Raw genomic sequence first — 25,019 nt, 5'->3', positions numbered from 1 at the left:
CTTCTACCCCAGGTCTGGTTTCAGTCTGCACCTGGCTGAAGGTGCAGACCACAGAATTAAGGGGTGCAAGCAGTTAATGTCCTCACTGATTGTCAAGGTCCTTAACATTTGCTCTTGAATGGTAGATAGAGGGGATTCCTATGTGCCTAATGTAAAATGCATGACATGAGCATCGTTGGATCTTGCCCTGCCCCTCACCTAACCAAACCCCCCTTTACCTCCTTAACTTACCATCCCCAATAAACACACAGACACCAGTTCTTGGGATGAAAAATGGCCACAGAACATTTATAAATTACAACCGAAGTTTTAATTTAAAACATAAATTAGAGAACAAATATCATACAATAAACATCTCATAAACACAGTCTAACATAACACAAATGTTTGTATAACAAACAACCAACTCTTAAAGAACCATACACCGTTATAACCCAATAACTGCACAGCGCAACTGGCCCCGCCAGCTGCCATTCTAGCCACCACCTACCCAACAAAACTCACCTCCTGATCCACTTTCTTACCCCTGAGGTTCCAGGCATGCCAGCCCCAATTAACTATTAAACTCCCTTCCTAACCTAACCATTGTTTTCCCCAAACTCAATAACCCCGCCAACAACACTTCAGTGCCTCCACCTCTGTAGGGAGGGAGGGTGGGCATTTTACTGTGCTGCTACTCCTTGTAACTTCAAATCCACTAATCCCCACCAACTGGGAGTGGCTACGTCAGCCCTACGGCTCTGTCATGCCCCTGCTTCCCTATGCTTTTTGCTACAGGTCATTGGGCTACTTGCAGGCAGTGTTTTATTTGTTGGGGTAGCCACTCCATGCAGCAATTTGGGAATACCAGAAGGCAAAGTGCTAATAAAAATACTGATTACAGCTGTTTTTTGCACTTTGAATATTGCCTTTGGTTGCCCCCAAAACAAATATGCTATGTTACTGTTATATCAGGCTCCGCTGTTGAAAGTTAAAAGCTGTGTTGGGTAAATATACCATCAGCATTGCCAGTCAATAACATGATGGGAGGCTGTTGTTCTTTAGTGTTTAGGATCTCTGCATTTTAGCCATTTAAATGGTTTAATGAATCCTATAAGTGCAGAAAATCCGCATTGCCAGTTCAACTGAATGTTTGGCACCTATTGGCTAAAATGAAAAAATTAAAAGTGAAAAACAACCTAAAGCAATTTAATGTTCCACATTTAGTTCTTATACATTCAGCCAATAGCTTGCTACTATACTATTTTGTTTATGATTAAAGGAAAACTATACCCCCAGAATGAATACTTAACCAACAGATAGTTTATTTTATGTTAATTGACCTATTAAAGAATCTTGCCAAACTGGAATATATATATATATATATATATATATGTATCAGTAAATATTGCCCTTTTACATGAAAATGGTTTATTTAGATGAGGTAAGGTTTTACATGCTTGTTGAGCTTGTTTATGAAATATATTGTTATAAAGACCTACATTGTTTTCCTTTCCTGTTGGACCTTTGTTTTGTTATATACTTACTTTTCCAATAATATATATATATATATATATATATATATATACCCAACATTCGTCTGGGGCAGGAGGTCTGGTAGAAATAACCAAAGTGGTTAGATGTTGCAAAGTAGTTGGTGCTTAAAAAAATATTTATCTTGGATTTTATGCTGTTTATCTGTTTAAATACTGCTTTAGTCATTTTAGTCAGTGTCTTGCACCATGTTTACCCTATCTGTCCTAGAAGAGCGTTTACAGTTTTTTTTTTTTATTGTAGTTGTGTCTTCTATCTTGAATTGAATTGCCAAGCAGTAGCATTAACAAGTGTTTCAATTGTTTGAATGCAGTAGGTGTGGGATTCCTTCCAAAATATTTATAGTACTTGGCAACTTTTGGAGTAACATTCAAAGTACATCTTATGCTATAACATCAGATATGTTATTTATCTCACACTGCACATGGAAGAGGAAAGCCAAATTAAAATTGTAGTCAGATATGCTTTTTTAATGTTCTTTGCAGTTAAAACATGCACAGGTGGTAATATACACTGAGGAAGTGCTTTGAGCTGCAGGGAACCCTGTTATCACTGTCTGTTTAAAACAAACACCAAATGCCACGATCTTGCCTTTCCTTGTGGAAGCTCAAAGCTAGCTATTTGCTCTGTATGTACCATATACCCTACTATAGATCTTTGCAGCACTTATGGTTACAGCCTTGGTCCTACTTTCCCAAACAAGCTAATGGGGACTTCTCCCCACTGCTCCGTATTCAAGTGTGGCCTTCCGCGCATGTGTGCGCGCACCCGTTGTTCACACATGCGCACTCACGGGGTGGTGCAACTCGCTGGGGCGGCCTCGGGGACTGGAAATCCAGCCCTGCCTGTGCTCCAAACCCAGTAGTACCTCTACCAATGATCAAAGTGGGGAAATTTACTTTGTTATTGTGTGAGTGAAAATGAGGGTTTGTGCAATGCACATGCAGTTTCAGATCTATAGATTGTTGATAAAATATTTGGGTAATGCTAGAGATCCTAAAGTTAAGGTATAATGGGGAAGGTTACAGATATTACTGTTAAGCGCACTTCCTTAACTGATTTTGTGGTTTTTGTGTAAGAAAAAATATTAAAGTTGAAAACAGAAAATAGCGCATAAACTGCTGAGTAATTGATCTCAAAACAAACAGCTATGCATTTTTGAGCACTACTTTGTTTAGTAAGAAGGAAGTTTTAATGTAATACTTTTTGCTTGCTAGACCTCAGTCATCAAAATAGGAGATTATTTTTAAGCAATCAATGTTCCTAATAGCTTTTATGTACTGTCCTCATAACTGTAAAGTGCTTACATCCTAAGCCGTAACATTTTATTCTTAGATACTAATTATTACACTTTTACAATTTGTGTTGCAGATTCACAGTATTTAATAAAGGCCGAGGTCAACAGTGAAAAGTTGTACTAATTATTTTTTATGTATGTCTATAATAAATATTCTTTCTAACATAACACTTACCTAGGTTTCTTAGACAACTGCAGACAGAATTATTAAGCTTGACATTTAAGATAATAACTACATAAGTAAAAAGAATAATCACAAAAATGTACAGGTTCCCTTCTGTTCAAATGTAAAAATCTGCTAGACCAGTTTCTACCTGACAGCAATACCAGATGGGTTGGCTATTAGAGCTCTAAGAAAAATGTTTATCAAAAGAGCTCAAAGCATCTTTGTTGCCAGTTCAGCTAAATTGTGGCACCTCTTGTCTAGAAATGGAAAGTCAAAAACAATTTGAAGTATTTGGCCTCCTAGTTTAAAAAAGGAGTTGGTAAAGCACTGCTGACATTCTGCAGTAAGTCTACTGTTGCCATTGACTGCATGTGTCTTGTTTTGCTGTAGAAGGATATAAATGTAACTGCTGATTGGATTCCCTTCCTTATGGAAGCAAAAGGGAAAAGCTTTTCAGTATGCCAAAGGTCACAGACTATCTAGATTAGTCATTCTGAGCCAGGGGCAACAAAAAACAGGAATGGTCTTAATACAGTCCATTGTTATTTATCACCCTTCTCTAAATAAGCGTGTGTAATATGTTTAAATACCATCAACATCACATGGCTTTAAGACAATGAATGGTATATTCATATATTATTTGCTACAAACAAAAATGACAGCCTGTTATTAAACATACAAGTAATGTTGATCTGTAAACCAATATATCAGGTTCTGCTAATTTCAACATCTTTAAAATATTAGAAGAAAATTATGATCAGTGCTGGGATTTTAAAGGGATGCGGAGGGATGCCATCCACTCTTTTATATCTGTGAAATATCATCTCCTCAGCGGGGATACAATAGTTCTTAATCCTGGAACTTCCAGAGCTTTCTTTTGCTGCTCTGCACTTCCACATAGTTTAAAATACATAACCTGCAGCTAAGGGCTGTATTTTGGTACGATGCCACCCTAGACCTAAATGTGCCCCTACGTTGCGGAAGTGACGTCACTTCTGGTGGTGTTTGATGTTACTTCCGTAGGAGTGATGTCACGCATTACTGGGTGAACCTCCCACCCCCCAGCTTTGTCGACAGATTTCCTCGGGTGCCTAAATATAAATATGGCCCTACCTGCGGGGCAGGCAATTTCTTTCACTTTTCATTTAGAACTTTCTCAATGTCACTGCACTTCTCACTTCCCCCTCCCTCCTAACCATCTAACTGTGTAGCCAGTGCATGCGCATCTGGTCCTCCATTTTATTACATAAACAAATGATGCAATTATGCAAAGCTTGCCTTAAAGGAGAAGGAAAGGCTAATAAAGAGTTAATCTCAAGCTGCAGGCATACCGTCAGTTGTCCCAGTAGTGCCCTTAAGTCTCCCCATATTTCACCTGTTCAGATGATCAGAAGCCAAACAGGAAGAAAAAACGCTGAGCTGTGTAAAGAAAGTTCCCATAATGCCTCGTTCCTGCACCAAAACCCAGACCAGTGTACATGCTCAGTTAGTTAGACTATGAGTCAGATTCCTGCTGATTCGCTGAGATCCACATTCCTAAGTGGGGGAGTGAGTTCTTAGCATTCTTAAGGGAGGGGGGAGCAGGAGAGAGGAGACAGCAGAGAGCTGCGTGGCTCTGGCAGAGGAATAACAGACACAAGAAATCTTTTCACAGAGAAGTCAGTGCAGCATTTCTGTGAGTGCTTATGGCTGTATTTACATAGACCTTTCTGATAAAGCTTACTTAGTTTTTACCTTTCCTTCTCCTTTAAAAAAAGTTTCCACAAAATGGTACCTGCCTATTTGATGTGATTGAGTAGTTCTGAAGGAAAAAAGATATATATTATTTATTTTATGTAAGCAAAGTTTATTTTGCTTGAAAAACACAATAGAAATGCATTTGAAATTATTTCTTAGTGTGACAGGTCCCCTTTAAGTGATTACGAAAAGGCATCTTATCAAGACATAGAAAATAAACCTACGGCAGATTTAAAATGTGAAATGTTCTAATTTTAAAATCTCTTGTAATCTATGTACATTAAATAAAATAGTTTAAAAGTATTTTTAAAGCCTAATGTTATTTCAGATAAGGTGTTTTCACATTGAGCATTAACAAACATGGTTTTCGCTTTATATTTTAAGGGTGTTAGTTGGTGCACCAAAGGCTGACTCAAGGTATAGTTCTTCTATCAAAACCCCAGGAGCTGTTTTCAAATGCCGAGTTCACAGCAATCCGAACAAAAGCTGCACTGAACTGGATTTGGGACGAGGTAAATGACCTAGAAGCAACTTTAACCTTTATGACAAACACTGTAGTGTCTAAATATTTTGCCTGCTTGCATGTTTCTCTAAAGGCTTTGATATGTAATTTGGTCTCCAGATCCAACAAAAATATAGAAATGTCATGATAAAGTGTTGCACCTATTTATACATGTACAGTATATGGTGTAGGTCAGGGCTGTCCAACTTCTGCGGTGCCAAGGGCCGGAATTTCTCTAACATACATGGTGGAGGGCCGCTAATAGAAGCCATTTTGACCACTCCCCTTTTTAACCACACCCATTTTATCACAATGGTGGTAGTGCAGCAAAAACCCAAATGCTTGGTCCTCACTGCGGGGATTTAAGGCATATGTCTTAATATGACATAATATAATTTTTTCACATATCAATGATGGTTGCATCATTGATATGTGAAAAAATTATATTATGTCATATTAAGACATATGCCTTAAATCCATATGCTTCCTCCACCTCCCCTGTGGATAGCACAGCAACCCCCAGCACATAATTACACACCTTAGGGACCATTTAATGGCTATTTCCAACTGCTAACAAACTCCCAGAACAAACCCCTGCCAGGTTCACCTCCCACAGGCAGCATAGGGCAGGCAGAGTATGGCACACATAGGCAGCACTCTGCCTGCCCTATGCTGCATGTGTGTTCCAAAATCCACCTGCCCTATGCTGCCTGTGTGTGCCATACTCTGCCTGCCCTACCCTGCCTGTGTGTACCATACTCTGCCTGCCCTATGCTGCCTGTGTGTGCCATACTCTGCCTGCCATACCCTGCCTGTGTATGCTATACTCTACCTGCCCTATGCTGCCTGTGTGTGCCATACTCTGCCTGCCATACCCTGCCTGTGTGTGCCATACTCTGCCTGCCCTATTCTGCCTGTATGTGCCATACTCTGCCTGCCTTTAGCTGCCTGTGTGCCATGCTCCGCATGTGGCCCACCAGCCACCAGTTGGACAGCACTGGTGTAGGTGAAAGGTGAGAATAAATTCTCTTGAATTCATCAGTGACTGTGAGATTGCCATGTGTAAAATGGAAAGCCAGGAAAGACTGAATCAACATTTTGCAGTTAATAGCTGTGGCTAGGGGCATGTCTGAGCAATATCCATAGAGTAAAGAATATAACCAAGATGTGGCAGCAGGTCTGTTAGGGCTGTGACACACAGGGAGATTAATCTTCCTTGTTGTGGGCAACTAATCTCCCCGAAATGCCATCCCACCAGCTAGAATGTAAAACGCCGGTGGGATGGTATACGCGATGGCACAATTTGCTGAAGTTGCACGGCGACTAATCTCCCTGTGTGTCACAGCCCTTAGGTGTATAGTGATAGTATTAATGTAAGCTGTTTTGGGCAGGGCCCTCCCTTCAAACTTTGTATTGGTTATTGGTTGTTTTTGTATGTGTTCATGTTTGTTTATTTTATACACTGATATGTTGGACAATACTGTGGAACATGTTGGAGTTTTATAAATGTGTTAATTATAACAACAAAAAGCTGTCAAATATGTGGGTGCTATATAAATAAAGTATAATACTACTAATAATATTTATGCAGAAAATAATGGATGGGAAAAGTGTTGCTGGAGCAGCAAAGGGGGCAGTGCAGTGACATCAGTGGTGTTTGTGATGGTGTCTGCAATATGTGTGATGACACGCACAGGGAGCACGCAAAACATTTCAGGCAGCATAATAGTGTCAGGGTCAGGGTTATTGCATCCGAAGGATCTGTGAATTTATGCCTGAGTATTTTAGAATATTGAAAACCAGGCAGAAAGTTTTGAACTGGACAGCCCTTAAAAAACCAAGCTGTTTGGTTCATAACTGAACAGATGGCAACTGTACATGGTAAACAAATAAGCCAACATGAGTTTTAACCTATTTTGGAAAATTCAGAACTGCAGTTGGGAATTCTGCTATTGTAGACTCTAATTCGAGAAGAAGTGGTATTTTGGTTAACTAGTACATTTCTGTATGAGAGTGTGAATGTTTTAGATTGGACATTTGTGAAAAAAGGTAAAACAGCAGTTTCTGGCAGTGGTGTTAGGAGACCACTTTAAAGTCAGCAGAGGTTAATAAAGAAGTTTGCCTGGGAAAATATAACCAAGATAAACTTCAAATGTAAATTATTCAGAAATGCCAAAGAAATAATTTAAAATGATTTGGGAATATATTTTATTTAATTTGTTTAGTTAAATGTTAAATAGTCATTATTAATTTGTCTAATGTATAACCGCAGTTGTATATACACACATTCAGTGGATAGAAGGCTTTACCCCATAAATAATAAAAGGGAATAGGTTTAACCAGGTGCAGTAACCAAAAGCAAACAATAAGATGCAAAAGCAACCAATAAGATAGTTTTGCTATTAAACAAGTAACCAGTAAATGCTACCTGCTGGTTGGCTACTATAGGTCACTGCACTTGGGCAAGTTTAGAATATTTTGTAACATAACCTCAATAGGCAGCAGGAAATAAATACTTTTAAAGAATATTAAACCTGTTTGGTATGGTTTAGTTCTATGGCACAGTTCAGTATTGCAGTTCAGCAGAAACCAGCACCAGTCAAATTGCCCCTGTTTGCCTGTCCCCAGCTTCAGCATTTTATGAGAAGTCAGCTTTTCACCACTCCTTGGTGTTAGGGCGATACCACCAAATGACCACCAAAGAAGTTATGTAAGGTTTTTTCTAATTGTCTTACCTGTGATGTCAGTAGCCAAGTTATCAAAAGGATAAGCAGGCAAATTACATCAGGTCATAAGCACATTTTTTTGTACATTAGCTAGGTTGCATACCGGAGTTGGTATCAGCCAATAGCAGGATACAAATAGCTTATGTGCTTTATTTATTTATTTTTTTACTGTAAGCCCATGTATTTGGTGCAAATGTAATTATACATCATTTACAATGCTTTGCAAACATTTTTCATGTTTTGTTGCCTCAAAACCTGGAATTAAAATGGATTGTATTGAGAGTTTGTATCTTATCATTTACAGAACATGCCTACAACTTGTAGGCATTGTGAAGCAAACAACAAATAGGACAGAATAACAGAAAACTTCAGTGCGCATAACTGTTCACCCCCCCAAGTCAGTGTAGAGCCACCTTTTGTGGTAATTACAGCTGCAAGTCGCTTTGGATAAGTCTCTACGAGCTTGCCACATCTTGCCACTGGGATTTTTGCCCATTCCTCAAGGCAAAACTGCTCAGCTCGTTCATGTTGGATCTTTTTCGCTGAACAGTATGACCACAGATTCTCAATTGGATTGTGGTCTGGACTTTGACTAGGCCATTCCAACACATTTAAATGTTTTAGCAGTATGCTTCGGGTCATTGTCCTGCTGGAAGTTGAACCTCCATCCCAGTCTCAAATCACAGGCAGACTGACACAGAATATACCTGCATTTAGCACTATACAACTTTCCCTCGACTCGGACCAGTTTCCCAGTCCCTGCTGCTGAAAAACATCCCCACAACATGATGCTGCCACCACCACGTTTCACTGTGGCGATGGTGTTTTTGGGGTTATGGGATGTGTTAGGTTTGCTCCAGATATAGCATCTTCCTTTGTGGCCGAAAAGTTCAATCTGACCAGAGTACCTTCCTCCATACATTTGGGTTATTGCCCACATGCCTTTTGGCAAACTCAAACGTGCCTTCTTATTGTTAACGTTAAGTAGTGACTTTTTTCTGGCCACTCTTCTATGGAGCCCAGCTCTATGACTTATTGTGGTACTATGGACAGATACTCCAGTCTCTGCTGTGGAACTCTGCAACTCCTTCAGGGTTACCTTTTTGTCTCTGCTGCCTCTCTGATTAATGCCTGGTCTGTGAGCCCTCTCTTGTTGTGGTACCATTTTCTTTCCATTTGAAGATGATGGATTTGATGGTGCTGCGGGGGATCCTAAAAGATTTGTATATTTCTTTTTAACCCAACCCTGAATTGTACTTCTCAACAACTGTGTCACTTACTTCTTTGCAGAGCTCCTTAGTCTTCATGGTGGGATACATTTTGCTTAGTGGTGTTGGAGCCTCTGAAAGGGTGTGTTTATACTGACAGATCATGTGACACACAGGTGGACTTCATTTCACTAGTGATGTGACGTTTGAAGGTAATTGGTTGCACCAGGACTTTTTATGGGCTTCATGGCAAAGAGTGTGAATATATATGCACATGCCAATTTTCAGTTTTTTTTTTTTTTTTAATTCTTTTTTTTATATATTTTTCTCATTTCACTTCACCAACTTAGACTATTTTGTGCAGATCCATCACATAAATAAGATTAAGAAACATTTAAATTACAGCTTGGAATGTAACAAAATAGGTAAAAAGCCAAGGTGGGTGAATACTTTTGCAAGGCGCTGTATAGGTCTGAGTACGGTTGCCCCTAGCCGGTATTTTAATGGCCTGGCCAGTAAAAATAATGATTGATGCCAATGTTATTAATAGGGAAAATGGATAAAAATATAGGATGGATTGCATCAGTGGATAAACTGCCAGTGTGCCACTAGTCCTAGGGTAATGTCTAACAGTATGTTGCAAAACCGCTTCTTGCTGAGATGACTGAATGCTCAATTTCACAGCCAAAAATAGTTTAAAATTGTACCTACTTTACCATTTGCATATATTCATTGATTTATTGTTTAGTTTTATTTCTTAAGTCTCTTTGGACAGATGCATGTCTCTGCTGTCCTCTAGTGCTTGCTTATAGGCTATTGCTTTTAATGTGTCTCTTCCACTGAATTTGGATAAGAAGACGCTTAAAGATTTATTATTCTGCCTACATCATACTTGCTTAAATAAGGCTGTGTTATTCAAATTCCACAGATGAGCAAGGCTGATGGCTGAAATCTGAGAGAATGCCTGTGTGTCAACATGCCCCCGTTGATTCTAAAAGCTGACCTGTGTGACATTTAAAAAAAAGAATGATAATTGGAAACATCCCAGGTCAAGCACCACATGCAGTTGAGCAAAGGTTTTGTGGTCAAGCACAACACTATTTAAACCTTCCTGTATATTTATTATTATTAGATTATTTTCTGTATATTAATATATTGCTAATGCAAAATATATTCTCCTGGCCAGTGTCCTTTAGAATACAGTGTTGCTGTCAGCAACAAGTGAATTCATTTTTATAGAAGGAAACCTGCTTTAGTATGTTAAATATGTAATGAAAAGGTTACTTTCTGCTATGGATCACCAAGCAAAAGATGCTAATAGACTGAGAAGCATCGCTTTTAGTACCCAGTTACTGAAAAGCAAAGCTCTGCAGAAAACTCCCAGTCAAAAATGGAAAGGCTGTTACTTTAAGGGTTATATAACCTAAACTTATATAAGTTATAAAACTTATGATTATAAGATAGTTTGCCACAAATAAGTATAAATTAATTAATATGATTCTGTTTTTTAGCATAAAAAATGTAGGTTTTAAAAATGAATTTGTATAATGTTTCTCCCCATATAAATTATGTAAGTAAGGTCAACTGCCCTCAAAACTGTTGTAACTTAATACATTGCTTGTAGCAGTTGCTTTGTCACAGATTTTAGTCAAGCTTCAGAAATACTAATGGTGGATGACAAATTTTTGACTCGTGTCAGTTCATTAAAAACAATAGGGGTTATTTACAGTGCCCCATGCAGTGTGCAAAATGGTACATTGTACAAGTAACCACAGGCCTCTATGCTGGGTTAGGCAACACATGATTCAAGAGGGATGGGCTGGTGGTGGTACGTAGGCATTCGAAGTGCAAGGTATGGAGCGGCAGGAGGCATAGCCCGCATCAGGGCCCTGTCTTTATGGTCTGACAGGGCCAGGCCTTCTGAAGCTGCTCTCTACACAGAATACCAGATTTTTGATCCAGCACTCTATGCCGAGACTAGTACACCTCAAGGGTTTGACCCCTAATAAAGTTTTGTAAAAATGAACTGCATGTCCAAAGTGAACAGGCTTTTACCAGATCTGGCAGTACACAGAGTTTACACAGTGAACCAAGGCAGTTTAACGCAAATGGGATTATTCTAAATAGAGAGTTTGCAAATTTATTTCCGCCGGAACTTAAGTAAAATAACGACATAAAATCTGGTAGCAAATTTGCCATTTATTTTCCACAGCTTTTTCCACAGTTTTTTCAGCAAGGCCTCTTAATGTACACTTTGAAAAGTCTTAAATTATCATAAGATTGCTCAGTTATTGGTTATTATTGGTTGGTGACTGGAATTATTATTGGTTATGATTGCCGTTATTTAAAATCCATTTAAAGCTTCCTGTTTGGTGAACTGGCTTTTTATATCTATGTTGTTCATCACATTTAACTGGAAGCTAGTTGGTTTTATCTGACACACACAGTAAGTGTGACAACATATGAAGTTCCTCTGTTGACCCGGAGAGTTTCTTTTCTTGGTGTAGCATAGACTGCTAAGCTGTACCATCTGCCAGGATACTGATTTGTTCATTCATCTCTCTCAGGAAATAGTCGGGGGACTCGCTGTGGAAAAACATGCAAAGGTGATAGAGAAGATGAATGGATGGGAGTGACCCTGGCTAGACAGCCGAAGGCTAATGGCAGTGTATTGGTAAGAACATGCTTCCCATCCAGATCATTAAGACATTTGTAAAAATAAGTTCTGGCTGGGTATGTCAATGATTGCACAGTGAGCTAATCTTGTATTTGTGACATGGTACTTCACGAAAAATATTTTAAACACCCTTTCCGAGGAGATAACTGCAATCTTCAGATGGATTCAAATGGCAACAAGATTTCTGCTTCTTTCTGCCCAGTAACACACTACCCTGTTTTATTGAATATGGGACAATGTAGTAAAAGGTGAAGTGTTGCTAAATGTATTGTAACCCATAGTAACCAATCATGCAAATATCATCCATATATGTCATCTCTTTTACAGTGCTCCGCAATTATTAATACAGTTATTTATATAGCACCATCACATGTTGCGTAGCAACACTTTATACTCCAACATCACTTCTTCCTTTATATTGAGTTTTAAATGCTGCATAACAGACATACCTCTCTTCCTTTATTTTTCTCCTGTCCCTCTGAAACAAAGTGAAGGCTCCTATATTTACTGCTATATTTACTATCAGTACGTAGTTGTTGCCTTCAGAGGTTAATATTGTGCCTTCAGGCCCCTTAGGGCCTATGCTGGTATGATCTGTTGGTAATAAGGGGGTTCTTTGTAGTAACAAGGCCCGGTCATTACCAGGGAGAATCCATTTGCCTGCTTTTCCACATATAATGGACTTGATTGAAAAAGTCTTATTGTTTTTTCTAGCAGTGTTCTGTTTCCCACATCAAAGTCCAGATTGTGTAGATGTTTTGTTGTTTTAGATTGATCTCCTCCTGGTTTATTAGATCAGGAATACAGTAAGACCCTTTTTTAGACATATTCGGTGATGTGCTTTAGCGGTAATGATGTTACTGTTTCTTTAAATATAAAAGTAACATCTTAAATAAATTTATGTTGATTTCTGGAAAATGTCACCAGCACTAATTCACTTCTCAGTCTATATATCTGTGCTGGCTGTTTTGGTTGTCTCAGATAATGTGTAGTATAACATGGTAAATTCCCTACGCTCATTAAACCAGAAAATATTAATATAAAATACAAGTTTGACTATAGCTTTGAATATAAATTGGCCTTTGAATGTTTCTTTTAGTATATTAGGCTGCTTACAGAGGTTGCATTGTTTAAAAGCTACTGTGGGGGTCAGAGCTATTCCTACAGCAGCCAGCTCAAACTTGTGCTTTTATGTGAGCCAGAGACTTGTTTTCACAAGCTACAGATCAGAAGGTTCACCCACACTCATTCAGTAGACTTCAGTTAATGGTTATAAACTCAGTCCAATAAAGGGATACTTTTGTCCTTTGTTTTAAAAAAATGAAAAGAAAGAATTAAAAAAATAAAAAACCTCTGCTTCAAACAAATTCAGATGTAGAATGTTACTTTGGAGAGGCATATTCAAAAAGTTGTTGGTGTCATTGCTTTATGAGAATAACTGGGTTATGCAATAAATGGCACTAAGTTTGCCTAGGCAAAGTAACCAATAACAACCAATCAGCAAGTAGCATTTACTGGTCACCTCTTTAAAAGATCTTATTGGTTGCTGTGGGTATCTGCACCTGGGCAAACTTGGTGCCTTTACATATGAGGGTGTGGCTTTTTCTTAAAGGAGAAGTTCACTTTTAAATTAAAGGGCAGTGAAAAATGAATTCACTGCGGGAGCCAATATGTTAGGCAATATCCAGAGATTTAAGTTTTCACCCTGTTCACAGCAGTACCCACTCTCCCCCTCTGTTGACGGTCCTGGGTATAGTTCTGCTGTCCGTATTGAACTCCAAGCTGTGTATTTAATATCAGTAGCTAAGGCTTTACGTGCTGTACAAGCTGAAATGTGTTAGTTGTTATCTCAGTTGATATTTTTTACTAGGAACATATAGCAATACTATTAGCTTGCATGGATTGGATTTTGTCATCTAATTCAGCTAAAGCTTTTCAGAGTAACAGAGGTTACATACTTAAATAAACAACTGCCCTCTCAAAGTCTACAGCAGGAGCCCAGATGCAGAAGTGATAGGGCTGGGAGAAACGAGGTTTCACACGATACTTGGTGCGTGTATGGGGGTTTATGAGGTGACCAATAATGGCAAAATCCTTGCATATTGATCATGGGTAGTAGGATAATATGGAATCATCAGATTGGGCTAAAATTCTATTGTTTCTACCTGCTCTTAAAATAAGTGGACAAACGATTTTTCTCGCAACCAATGGTCACAGGAAAGATTGTTATTGTAACGGGTATGACCACTTTAAGACATGAAAGAATCTTCATTGTGATAGCCCTGTGCTAACTGGTCTGCAGTTTTAACAGCACAGAAAATCAGAAATCACATGAAAAAACCCACATAGACACAGGGAGAACATACAAACACTTTACAGATAGTTCCCAGAACTGACTTAAAATTCAGGAGAACTGCAGTTTGCTACCCATTAAGCCACCATGTGTAATATTTGTTTCATGGTCAAGTAAGGCATTTCAGAAACTTTTGAATGACTTTATAGCTTTCTATTCAGAAAACCATTAAGAAAAAAATCAAAAAATACTGTGACGCTGGTGTAGTAATGGTGTAGTAATGGAGAAAGAGATTTCTATAAGTATTCAACTCACCCCTTATAGTTTCTTGGTCCAAATATTGGAATAAAGAAGTGTACAAATTTTGTACCCCTAGCTTATATTTTGTGTTATGTACTGTATATAGTTAAGTAGTGTTATTCTATATGCCTATATGATTATATTGTTTAATTTAGTTTTATCATCAATTACACATACCCATGTGTGCCTCATTCTTCAAAATCTTGTGCAATGTTTTTAGCACACTGTTACCACTACTTTCTTAGGGGCTTAGCAGTGTTACTCTAGCCTTTACAGCAGCATACAATTTATAAAAATGAGGACGTTCAACCCAAATTTTACAAAAGTCTTGACCTCCAGCAGTAAAATTTAAATCTGCCACAGCCTTTCTACAGCATTCAGTGATATCATTACAATATTTATTTCTCTGGGCAGGCTATATCAGATTGAATATTACAGTTGGGGACTCAGACCCAACTTGGTCCCAACTTATTCTTATTATGGGCAGAAAACTTTCTATATACTGTATAGCACAAAGTAATTGTATGTATATATTTTGAAGTTTCCTTAATTATTTTGGGCACACGTCTTGCAATAAAAAAATAAGTGAGGAGCATTGTTTTGGGATATCCTGACTTTATATGGTACCAGTTCCAAATTTCTTCTAAAAAATATGCGCTCATACATACATATAAATAACACAGTTTATGTAAGTGCATATAATGTTTCTGTGTGCTCTACAGTTTGTGCCACAATGCGTGTTCACAAAATCACAAATTACCATTTACCAGAATATGCTTGGTTACTTTAGTATTCATATTAATTAATTAATTTAAGTATTATTATTATTATTATTATTATAGTCTCCTTAAATCTGGGATATGCCAGCATCCACCAAGTACCAGAGCCTGTAGGAAATGCTGCAATGTCCCAGTTGTAGAGCAGCAAAAAAAAGCAAAGGTTGAATATCCCAGGGTTAGACCATCGGGAGGCAAGCTGTTTAAATAAAAGTTTTACCAATATAAATACACACTTTTGATTCATAGACAAACATTGACATGAGTAAGTTGATGTTAAAATAAAAAAAGTATGTGAAGTATGTGGATGAAGTGATCCAAACCTTTCTGGTCTACTAGAGGAAAATGGGTGTGCAATTTTCCTGAGTAACAGAACACAGTTCTTATATAACCAGTATATCTTTGTATGAGTAAGTTAAATGCTGATGCATCACATAGAATCCTTGGGGCATGTTGGATGTTTAGAAAATGTGCAGGCACCTAAACAGACTCCTACCTGGCAGAATATGAATTGATTGACTGGATGAGATGAATAAGTTTGTAATGATCATTGGAGTCATGGATATGTGTGTGACAAGGGGAGCAAGAAGAAATTTTGCAAAGGGATCTATTGCTATCTAGTAAAGTGGCATTTGCCCTCCATGCACACAACCAAGGTTTTCCCTCTACTACTGCACTCCTTCAGTATTCTAGTATCACACTGGGGACAATTGTATTAATCTACTGTAGAGTGCACTGATAAAAAAAATAAAATAGGTGAAATCAAGAAAACACGAAAGAAAATGGCCAGAGGAGATGAACAAGGACATGTTTGTACACTAATCTTAAAATTCTCTGTCCTAATGTATCACATCACAGGATGTGACTTTGTAAACATTGGTTCTTTATGGCCAGCTGACATTCATCCTTTCTTGCCATCTGGACTAAGGTTCCAGAGGTCAAGTCAAAAAAAATAACTTGTTTTTTTTTTTCTTGCAACACATTTGTTTATAATGCCACAGCTTACAAAAGTGAAACATTTTGGCAAAATAAAAGTTTATTAAAACAGAATGAAAATGTTTCTAATTAAACAACTAAGCAACACATGTTCATTACTGACCCCCATTTTATAGCGAAGAAGTAATAAAAAAAAACCATATACAATGTGGCAGTTGAGTCATCTTCCTCTGCAAAATCAATACTTTTATAATTGTGTTTCAATGAATAATCATTGAATCAATATGCCTGGGTATACCTGCATACCACAGAGATGTAATACTGGTGCTTATAAAAATGTATATTACTGTCCCCTCTGCTGTCTACAGTAGCTCTCCCACAGAGATGACATAAACAGCTTCAATTTTCTCATTGTAAATTATAGTACAGAACTATGTATTTTTTAAAACCAATCACCACCCCTCCTTCCCTTTTTCTGCTTTCTGGCAATCACTTGCAAAGAAAACATGAGTTTCTAACAGGGGTCAGCAAATTCAGATGGAGTTGACCTAAGTAACTGTGTCTGTCTTTTCAAACAAAGGCAACCATACTTAACACTTTACAATGTATTAAAGGGACCATTTAATTAACTGAATTTACGTTACTTCTGTGCAAGCTATAAGCTACTGTATGGCCTACTGACACAGAGGTAAATTATTTGCAATTAACAAGTTAAGCATATGTCATTGGTCATTTTTATAAATTTAAAAAAGATCTAAACTTTATAAATATTGTCAAATTTTGACTGACATTCATTAAACCAGAAATTTTTTTTTTGAGAACTTTTCGTGATGAACACGATAATATTGTTAAAATCCCACAACTTTTTTGTTGTTTTTGTTACGACCAGGCCAGGTTGGATCTGTACAGTGCCATTGAGTCCTATAGAAGCCTTCCAAAATCATACATTGAAGGTTTTAAAGCCAGAAAGTTAAGGACCTCCAATACCAGTCAGTTGAACTGATGAAGCTGCTCAGAGTAGTAGTGAAACATCTTCAATGATTACCTAACAAGTCCAGTTTCTTTAGATTTATTGATACCATGATATACCATGATATACCATGACCTGGATGAATGAAAATCTTTATAGTCAAAGCCAGAAAGGTTTTCGCGCCATTTACGAATGCTCAGATCTGAATATTTTGTGACTTTCGGAACGCACCCTGCTGCCAAATACCTCTAAAATAAACCTGTTTTGTTTTTCTGTTACATTACAGGCTGTTTTCCTGTTGCACAACTGTCTAGGTTACATATAGTGGGACATTTAAAAATCTGTATGTAATATAAGGGGTTAAAGCATAGTAATGAAATCTGCCATTATATAAAATTCTTCCAGTCCTTTCGCCATAACCATGGGTACTGTTACTTTACTTCTCTGGTGGAACTACCTTTTACCGATATGAGTACCATGACTGGACTACTTCTTGTATATTAATGAAGTATTTGCTTATATTATCTTGATATTCTTTTACTAGACAATCTTTTCCAACAAATTTGGAATTTGTGTCATATTGACATTAAAAACAGGACTGTTTTGCTAACATATGTGCTAAATGGCACCAGTGCACTTTCCAGTAGCAATCAATAAAGTCTTTGCTTTCAATTTCTAACTGATAGCAGACTGCACTTTTACACTAAATGCTTGCTATGGGATATGGGGCTTTGGCATTTTCAGCATTTTTATTTCTAAAGCTTGTAAAACATCTCTACTGGTCATGAATTATGTCACGTGAAATGCCCGGTGCAACGTCAAGCCTACAGCCCCCTGCATGAACTACTCTTTTTCTTAATCGTTCTGCCCGTTCCCCTCAGTAACCCCCCAATAATGAGACTCTCAGGCATATTTTGGGATGGAAAGGCCACAGCTTTTTATTACCATTAAGGTATTGTTAACAAGAAAACTGTTTCAAAAACTGGATATAACCTTTTTCTTTTCACATGAAGAAAAAACCCACCCAGGAATGCTTGCCACAATAACACCATACCAGATGTACCTGCAGTGCCAGCCACCTTCAGAAGCCGCCTCGGATGGGCACGTGTTAGCAGGCACCTTAACTCCACCGAACTCACGGGATCCATCCCCGGAGAGTTCCCATAACAGTCACCACTGGCTTGTAGCCATCTTACCACCGGGCCCTGTGCCCTCCTTCGCAAGCATTCCTCCGCCCAGCTGTGACAGGAACAAGAAATTAGAAGTTATGCATGTTATAAAACCAAATACCACAACCATTGCAAAAAATTAGGGGAGGGTGGGCGGGATGCTGCTGGTCCTGACGTTGCAGAGGAGCGTTTCATTTTTGTTTTAAATTTTTTTTTGTTTTTTTACTTTGCAATATTCTTATTTATTTAGAAAAATATGAAAACAAATTACCAGTGGTATTAAAGATATACACGAGGACATTTTCTAGTGTTCCCCACTTTAATATTAGTATTAGTATGGGGGGTCATGGGTGCTTGACAGAAAAAAACAACGACTATGACATAAAAATCTCTTATTCTAATTTTTAGCTGCATTAATTAATGTTATTAATTGTTAACTGAATGTTTCAATTTGCTCCTGATTTCTATTAGAGGTTCCATTCTTTCAGCATTGTGAATGATTTTAAATGGTAAATTTGCACAAAAGAAGACATGGTCCATTGACTTATATTGTATATGATGACTTTAGGATGACACACCTAGGGGCATGATCTTCCTTCATTGAGCTCCATCTTTATATTTATATATAATATAATCTATATATTCTTAATTGCATTGCTAATATATTGGTAATATATAACCCATCAACAATGACTGGATATTAAGCTGTGCGTTTCTGTGGATGGCCAAACTTTAGTTGAAGTGCAGTCATTTGAACAATCTGAGGTGTTGTTTATCGATTTTATCAATCACATCCAATTTTGGGCAGTTATATAAGTAACAGAATGTATGGAGGTTCAACCATACCTACAGTCACATGTGCAAGTTATTTGCTTGAGTAGTATAAGCTTAATTGACATGGCAGCTATAATTGTTCATATTAATACATTCCTTCTCTAAAAGGTACTTGAGAAGGGAATAAGGAATGTGTGTTTTCATGAACGGCTTGCAATTGGACAGACAGAAAAGAATGTTCTTCTCTTTCTGTTTTTATCCACTTTGTCATTCAGCTTTTAACCCGTTTATTTCAATTATTTTTTTCTCTACCCTTCTCCTTCACTTCCCCTCTCTTAGCCATTCTCTTTCCCAACCTGTACTTTCTGCTACTCGGTCTGGCTTTTTCCCTAATAGTAGCTTCTGGAAACTGCATGGAGGACTTTCTGGCCCTTAACCTTTTTTTAGAGTCCTCCCTGCCCTTATTGTAACTAGATATGCTCTGATAGGGTAGAAAATCATGTATTTTCCTGGTCCCCGGTCCCCTTCCCCAATTCAGATGGAATATGCCTAAATCTGGGCATAAAAAAGTGTGTGTGCAGGGTGAATTGGAGGTGACCTAAACATGTCACAATTTTTACATTTCAAATATAGGAAGGTATGGCTTTATCAGGAAACTAGAGTAGGCATGGCAGATATACTGAAATTAAGTGTTCCATAATATTATAATATGCTTTTTTTAGGCTTGTGCACACCGCTGGAAGAATATCTACTATGAAAGTGAAGATATACTTCCATATGGCTATTGTGTCATCATTCCACCAAACCTGCATGCCAATGGAAATAACTTAATGCCATGTTATGAAGGTAAGTTTAAAAAAATGTTCTGACTTTTTTAGCAGGTAATCATTTTTTTTCCATTGTATGACAGAAATTTACTATGCAGTATCCTTAACAAATGTACAACCCACAAGCATTCCACGAAACAAAATATTATTATACTAAGTATTAAATAAACAGACTGTCCTCAGAGCTGGGAGTTGTAAATCAGAACAGAATTTTTTTGATGAAAGCAAGTTTGTTATTACAGTGCAATTTTGTCTCCTTATAGGACAGTATTTCACTGAGATCTTAGAGTAGAAGAACACAACATTTATGGCAGTTACAGCTTGCAGACCTTTCTATATTAGCAGATTAAGAAATGTTTAGTCTCTTTTTAATATCAAGCCATCTTTTGTAAGTCTGGGCACTCTTTGGTGGTGTAAATTATTGTAACATCCACTATGAAACTGATGTCCTAATTAGAGTCTTGCACACTATTAATACGTATGTGACATTTTTACAATACTAATTTCATTTAATTTTTTTTTTTTGTGGTAAAAAATTAAACCATTTGTTATGTTGTATCTCTAATCAAATTTCAATCGATGTTCTGTCTAAAGGAAGGAGGATCTGACCACTGGAAAGTCTTCTTTCAGTTTTTTTGTTGTCTTTCTTCCCTAACGCTATTATGGCAGTTGCATAAATCACAGTCACCACTTTTCTGTCTATAAGAGCTACATGCCCTTTTACACATTGTCTCTTTTAATGCCCTCTATATATTATATTACATGCATTGCATTTTTTATTTTAAATATGTATTGATCCATGTTAGATAAGCATTATGTAAATGAATGTCATAATTTGAATTTCGCAGAATATGAATTAACTTATATAGTATTTACTATGCTTTTCCAACTTATTTATACACTTGAGGAACAAAATTGGTTGTGCAAAATTTTCCTTGAATTTACTTTCTGATATTATGCATGATTCTGTCTCAGACTGTCCATATTAGTCTAAACATATAAAAACATCATGTCTTGTGCCCACACACAAAGAAAATCTCATGTACACAAAATGGGCTTTTAACCTAAGTAGCTGTATTAAGTGATTAAATGCACATGTCGCTTAGGATGACTGACCCATGCAGCACCTTTGGTATTGCTGGAATCCCAGTACCCCTCATGCTAAATTGCAGACAGTAGTGGTGTATCCCATTATGTTTTCTACTACTGCTTCCATCTTTGCATTATTTCCAGAATATAATAATGTCACATATTAGATGCCACCGACATACTATTTTCATCCGTACAATATTATCGGTGTGTGTATGGCCTCCTTAAGACTTTGCCCCATTTATCTACTAATATCTTAACCTTTCAGCTATGTTTCTGCTTATAAACATTACCAGCTTTACCCTTTACTGACTGTTATATACCCCATGTATATTATTTTCCCTGATCCTCTTTATTGTGTGATTTCATGAATGAGATTTTCTGACCTTTTAAAGTGATACTGATTGTGTTAAAAGTGGAGTGTTTTTACTTGAAGTTTCTAAACCCAACAGTTTTGCCAACCTGACTGTCCTTTCTCAACCAGTCAGTAATAGCTTCTCATGCTAACGGCCTACTGCTGCACAAATATGGCAGCCCCCTCATAGAGAAATATGAGGGATTAGACAAATAATGTGAAAGCAATGGGCAAATACTTTTATGGGAAAATTATAAATACCATTCAAAGGCAATGTTATAATAGAGGTAAAATTGGTTTAATTGTTGCTGTCATTATCTCTTTAAAGGACAAGGAAAGGTTAATATAAATTAAAAGTAAGTCTAAAGGCATTCTTTTTTAGTACTTACTGCATATCTAAATTCCCAGATCCCTGCTTGCCTCTCTGAGATATGGTGCTGGCAGCCTACAGCAGTGTGAAGACTACAGTGACATCACTGAAATCTCTCTTCCCTTCCTGTAGGCTGCCAGCGGCAGCCTTCAGTAGCAATGCACATGTGCATAACTTGATCCTGTCTCCTGTTCTGAGCTACACATGCCCACCAGCCAATCAGAAGCAGATCTGCCACAGGGCGGGGGGAGGGAATGAAACACGTGTGCAGTATGAAGCAAGGAGGGAAAGGAAGGCAGAATACCTTTTTAAAGATGGCTGCCTGTTCAAGAAAACAGATATAAAATATAAAGTAAGTGTGACTGAGTAAATATTTAATTAGGTGAGCCAAAAGTGTGGCGTTTTTACTAAACAACAGGACTATTGGGCAGTGTGCTTTTTAAATTTTGACTTGCATTCTCCTTTAAGCTTTGTTTCTGTGGTTAAAGTTTTTTGTTTGCTGATTGATTTTACAGCACTTTAAAAATAATCCATACATGTATAAATAAACGCCATTCTGCTTGTATTCAAAACTAAAGCATATTATTAATACATACGGTAATTATAAAATGCCAACATATTCTGCAACGTTGTACAATGTGCCAAATGCCTCTTGTGCTGGCCTGCCCATTAGCTTTTTCGACTGTTCACCAATCCGGCTCTCCCTCACTTGCACACCTATAGGGTCTCTCCTGCTTGCGTTTTCAGGAACGTAGAGTAAGCCAGAGAAGTGGAAGGGCAGATTATCATGTAGTTCTTTTTTTTTTTGTGAAATTGCACCCCCTGCACCCTAGAACTACATGCTTTGCTACTGCCTAACCCTAGTTCTGGTACTGTTATCTGCCAGCACTGTGGAATAAAGCACTATATACAAACAGGTTTTATTTTATTTTTCATTGTATGTAAATGCTAAATCGGTTGCCTTTTCAACATTTTGCCCTACTGCAGTTAAGCCACATCTGTCAGAATAATGGGCCCATTCATTGACCACAATAGGGAACAAATCGTATTTTTTCTAAAGTTTAGAACTTTTCGTAATAACCATGATAATATTGTTAAAATTACGTAACTTTTTTGCATTTTGTGTAAATTTGCATGGAAAAGTTGTATTGTCACAACGATTATGAACATTTCGGAATTCATTCAATTTTTGGTATCGTCACTATTTTTTGGCCAGGTTGGAGCTGCAGAGTGCCATTGAGTACTATGGAAGGTTTCCAAAATCATGCATTGAAGTTTCAGAAAGGTTTTCGCACCATTTACGATTGTTCAGATACGAAAATTTTGTAACTTTCGGATCACAAGCGTGTTATTTTCGTATGACCACAAATTTTAACGCAATTAACACACATCAGTAATTATCATAATTACTACGAAATTTTTCCAGTCATGCTTTTAACAATCCGAAATTCGTGCTTTAATGAATGGGCCTAAGTGTGCTGTTTGTAATTGAAAAAATAATGTTAGGTTGAGGAACACAGGAATAAATCATTAAATATGTAAACAACTGTAGAACTTTTTCCAACTAATGGAAGAAGTCTTTTTGCATCTTAGCACAGGAAAATTCTGACTTTTTAATGTAAAAAAAATATTTTGTGTACAGTCATGGAGGTTTTAAATGAAAAAGTAAATGTAATCTTAATCTGTTTAGCTAAACCCCAAAAAATAGTTTATTTTTCTAGTCCCCTAAAAAATGTAAAATGGGGATTCTACTATGCCATATATAAAAGCTCTAACCCTGCTGAAATGCATTTGGTTTGAGGACCACATTTTTGTGGCTAAGCAAGTTCCTTAAATCTAACTCTTTGTGGCTGGGTGGTACTTGAGGTAAGATTCTGTGTGGGTTACAAAGTTAGAATTTCTACAGCCAACAGCAATGACACAGAAAAATAAAGTAACCACTTTGTTATCTTTATGATTTTCAGAATATAAGAAGAAGTATGGTGAAGAACATGGCTCTTGCCAAGCAGGGATTGCAGGGTCTTTTATGGAGGTCAGTAATGTGTGTTTAAACATTGGGGTGTTATAGAATTCATTTAAACAAGACTTAGCAGCCTCTGTCCTTTTACTGTTATTTTCTCCTCCTGACATGTAGTCTTTGTGCCCCTTCTAAATTAAAATGGCATATACCTCTCTTGAAATAGAAAGGCCCCTCCTCAGTTTAGTAAATATAGGACTTAAGTTCTTTGCATGTCCACATCAGCTGTCCTTTGTAGGTATTGTATTTCACAATACATAACATAGCAATAGCTGGAAGTGGTACTATGATATTTGTATTCTTTTATTTGTGCATTTTTCTTGACACTACAGTATTGTTATGAAACCTGACATTTCTTTGACTGCCATACTACATTAAACTTATTTCTAGTCTCCAAATATATATATATATATATATATATATATATATATATATATATATATATATATATATATATATATATATATAAAATCTCATTCATTCATATTTTTTTCAGTGATTTGTGAACTGCCATAAAAGTTACTGAATTACCACACCATGGTTTATATGATGGAAAAAAACATTATACAAATATCCACTATATTCATTCCTAGAATTTTAAGTCTATTTTGTTTGTTGAATCTCCTAGATGGAGCTGATAAAACATTTCCAACAAGAACTTATGTAAGAGAGAGAACTACTGCATGTCTCCCCTGCCTACTTTGTTTTATTCCCTGGTGACAGCTTTGTGCCAAGTGTAGGAACCATGCATATGCAAACATTTTCTGCCTTTCATTCAGGGAATAACTTCTGCGATTTAACAGGACAGTTTAAAGGTCTGCTTTCTCTCTTGTATTTGAATACCCTTAAGGGTAATGGCAAATAGGCAGTTTTGATCCTTTTGCTGCCTAGGTGTTTTTTTTGCTTTTCTTTTTGCTGAAAAGAAGATATACTCCATGAGATCAAATAAAATAAAATGACAATATCCCAACAGTGCACATTGCATAGTTTTTGACAGGCTGTAACCCACTAGTTAGTGCTATTAAGTGGTAATCTTCTGTATTGAAAGTGCACCTGGTGCTTTCTGGCATTTGTTGTTCAAGTTAATGGAAGGATAATTTTAATAGTTTTGTGCCCTAGAAGGGAAGTTGACTAGAAATTGCCCTCATAGCATTGTCTTAATGTACTTAAATGTCTTGTTCAAATGAACTATCTGTTTTTCATTATAAAATATCCAAATAAAAATTATACATACATAAATTCTGTGGCAGTAGTCAATGTTACTGGAGCAGAAGGCATGTTTGTATCTGTGCATACA

The 25,019-nt window shown here is 37.1% G+C and overlaps 1 protein-coding gene across 1 annotated transcript in view; it reads left to right on the top strand.

Moving 5' to 3' along the window:
- itga9 (integrin subunit alpha 9) overlaps positions 1–25,019 on the top strand; it is a 190,711-nt gene that overhangs the window by 20,884 nt on the left and 144,808 nt on the right. The window contains exons 2-5 of the mRNA XM_002940247.5: positions 5,118–5,245; positions 11,737–11,843; positions 19,787–19,910; positions 23,670–23,737. Of these exons, the coding sequence (XP_002940293.3) occupies positions 5,118–5,245; positions 11,737–11,843; positions 19,787–19,910; positions 23,670–23,737 (427 nt within the window). The remainder of the gene's footprint in view (positions 1–5,117; positions 5,246–11,736; positions 11,844–19,786; positions 19,911–23,669; positions 23,738–25,019) is intronic.

This window comes from Xenopus tropicalis, chromosome 6, assembly GCF_000004195.4.
Source record: "Xenopus tropicalis strain Nigerian chromosome 6, UCB_Xtro_10.0, whole genome shotgun sequence".
NCBI lineage: Eukaryota > Metazoa > Chordata > Amphibia > Anura > Pipidae > Xenopus > Xenopus tropicalis.
This window is presented reverse-complemented; position numbering and strand designations above follow the sequence as displayed.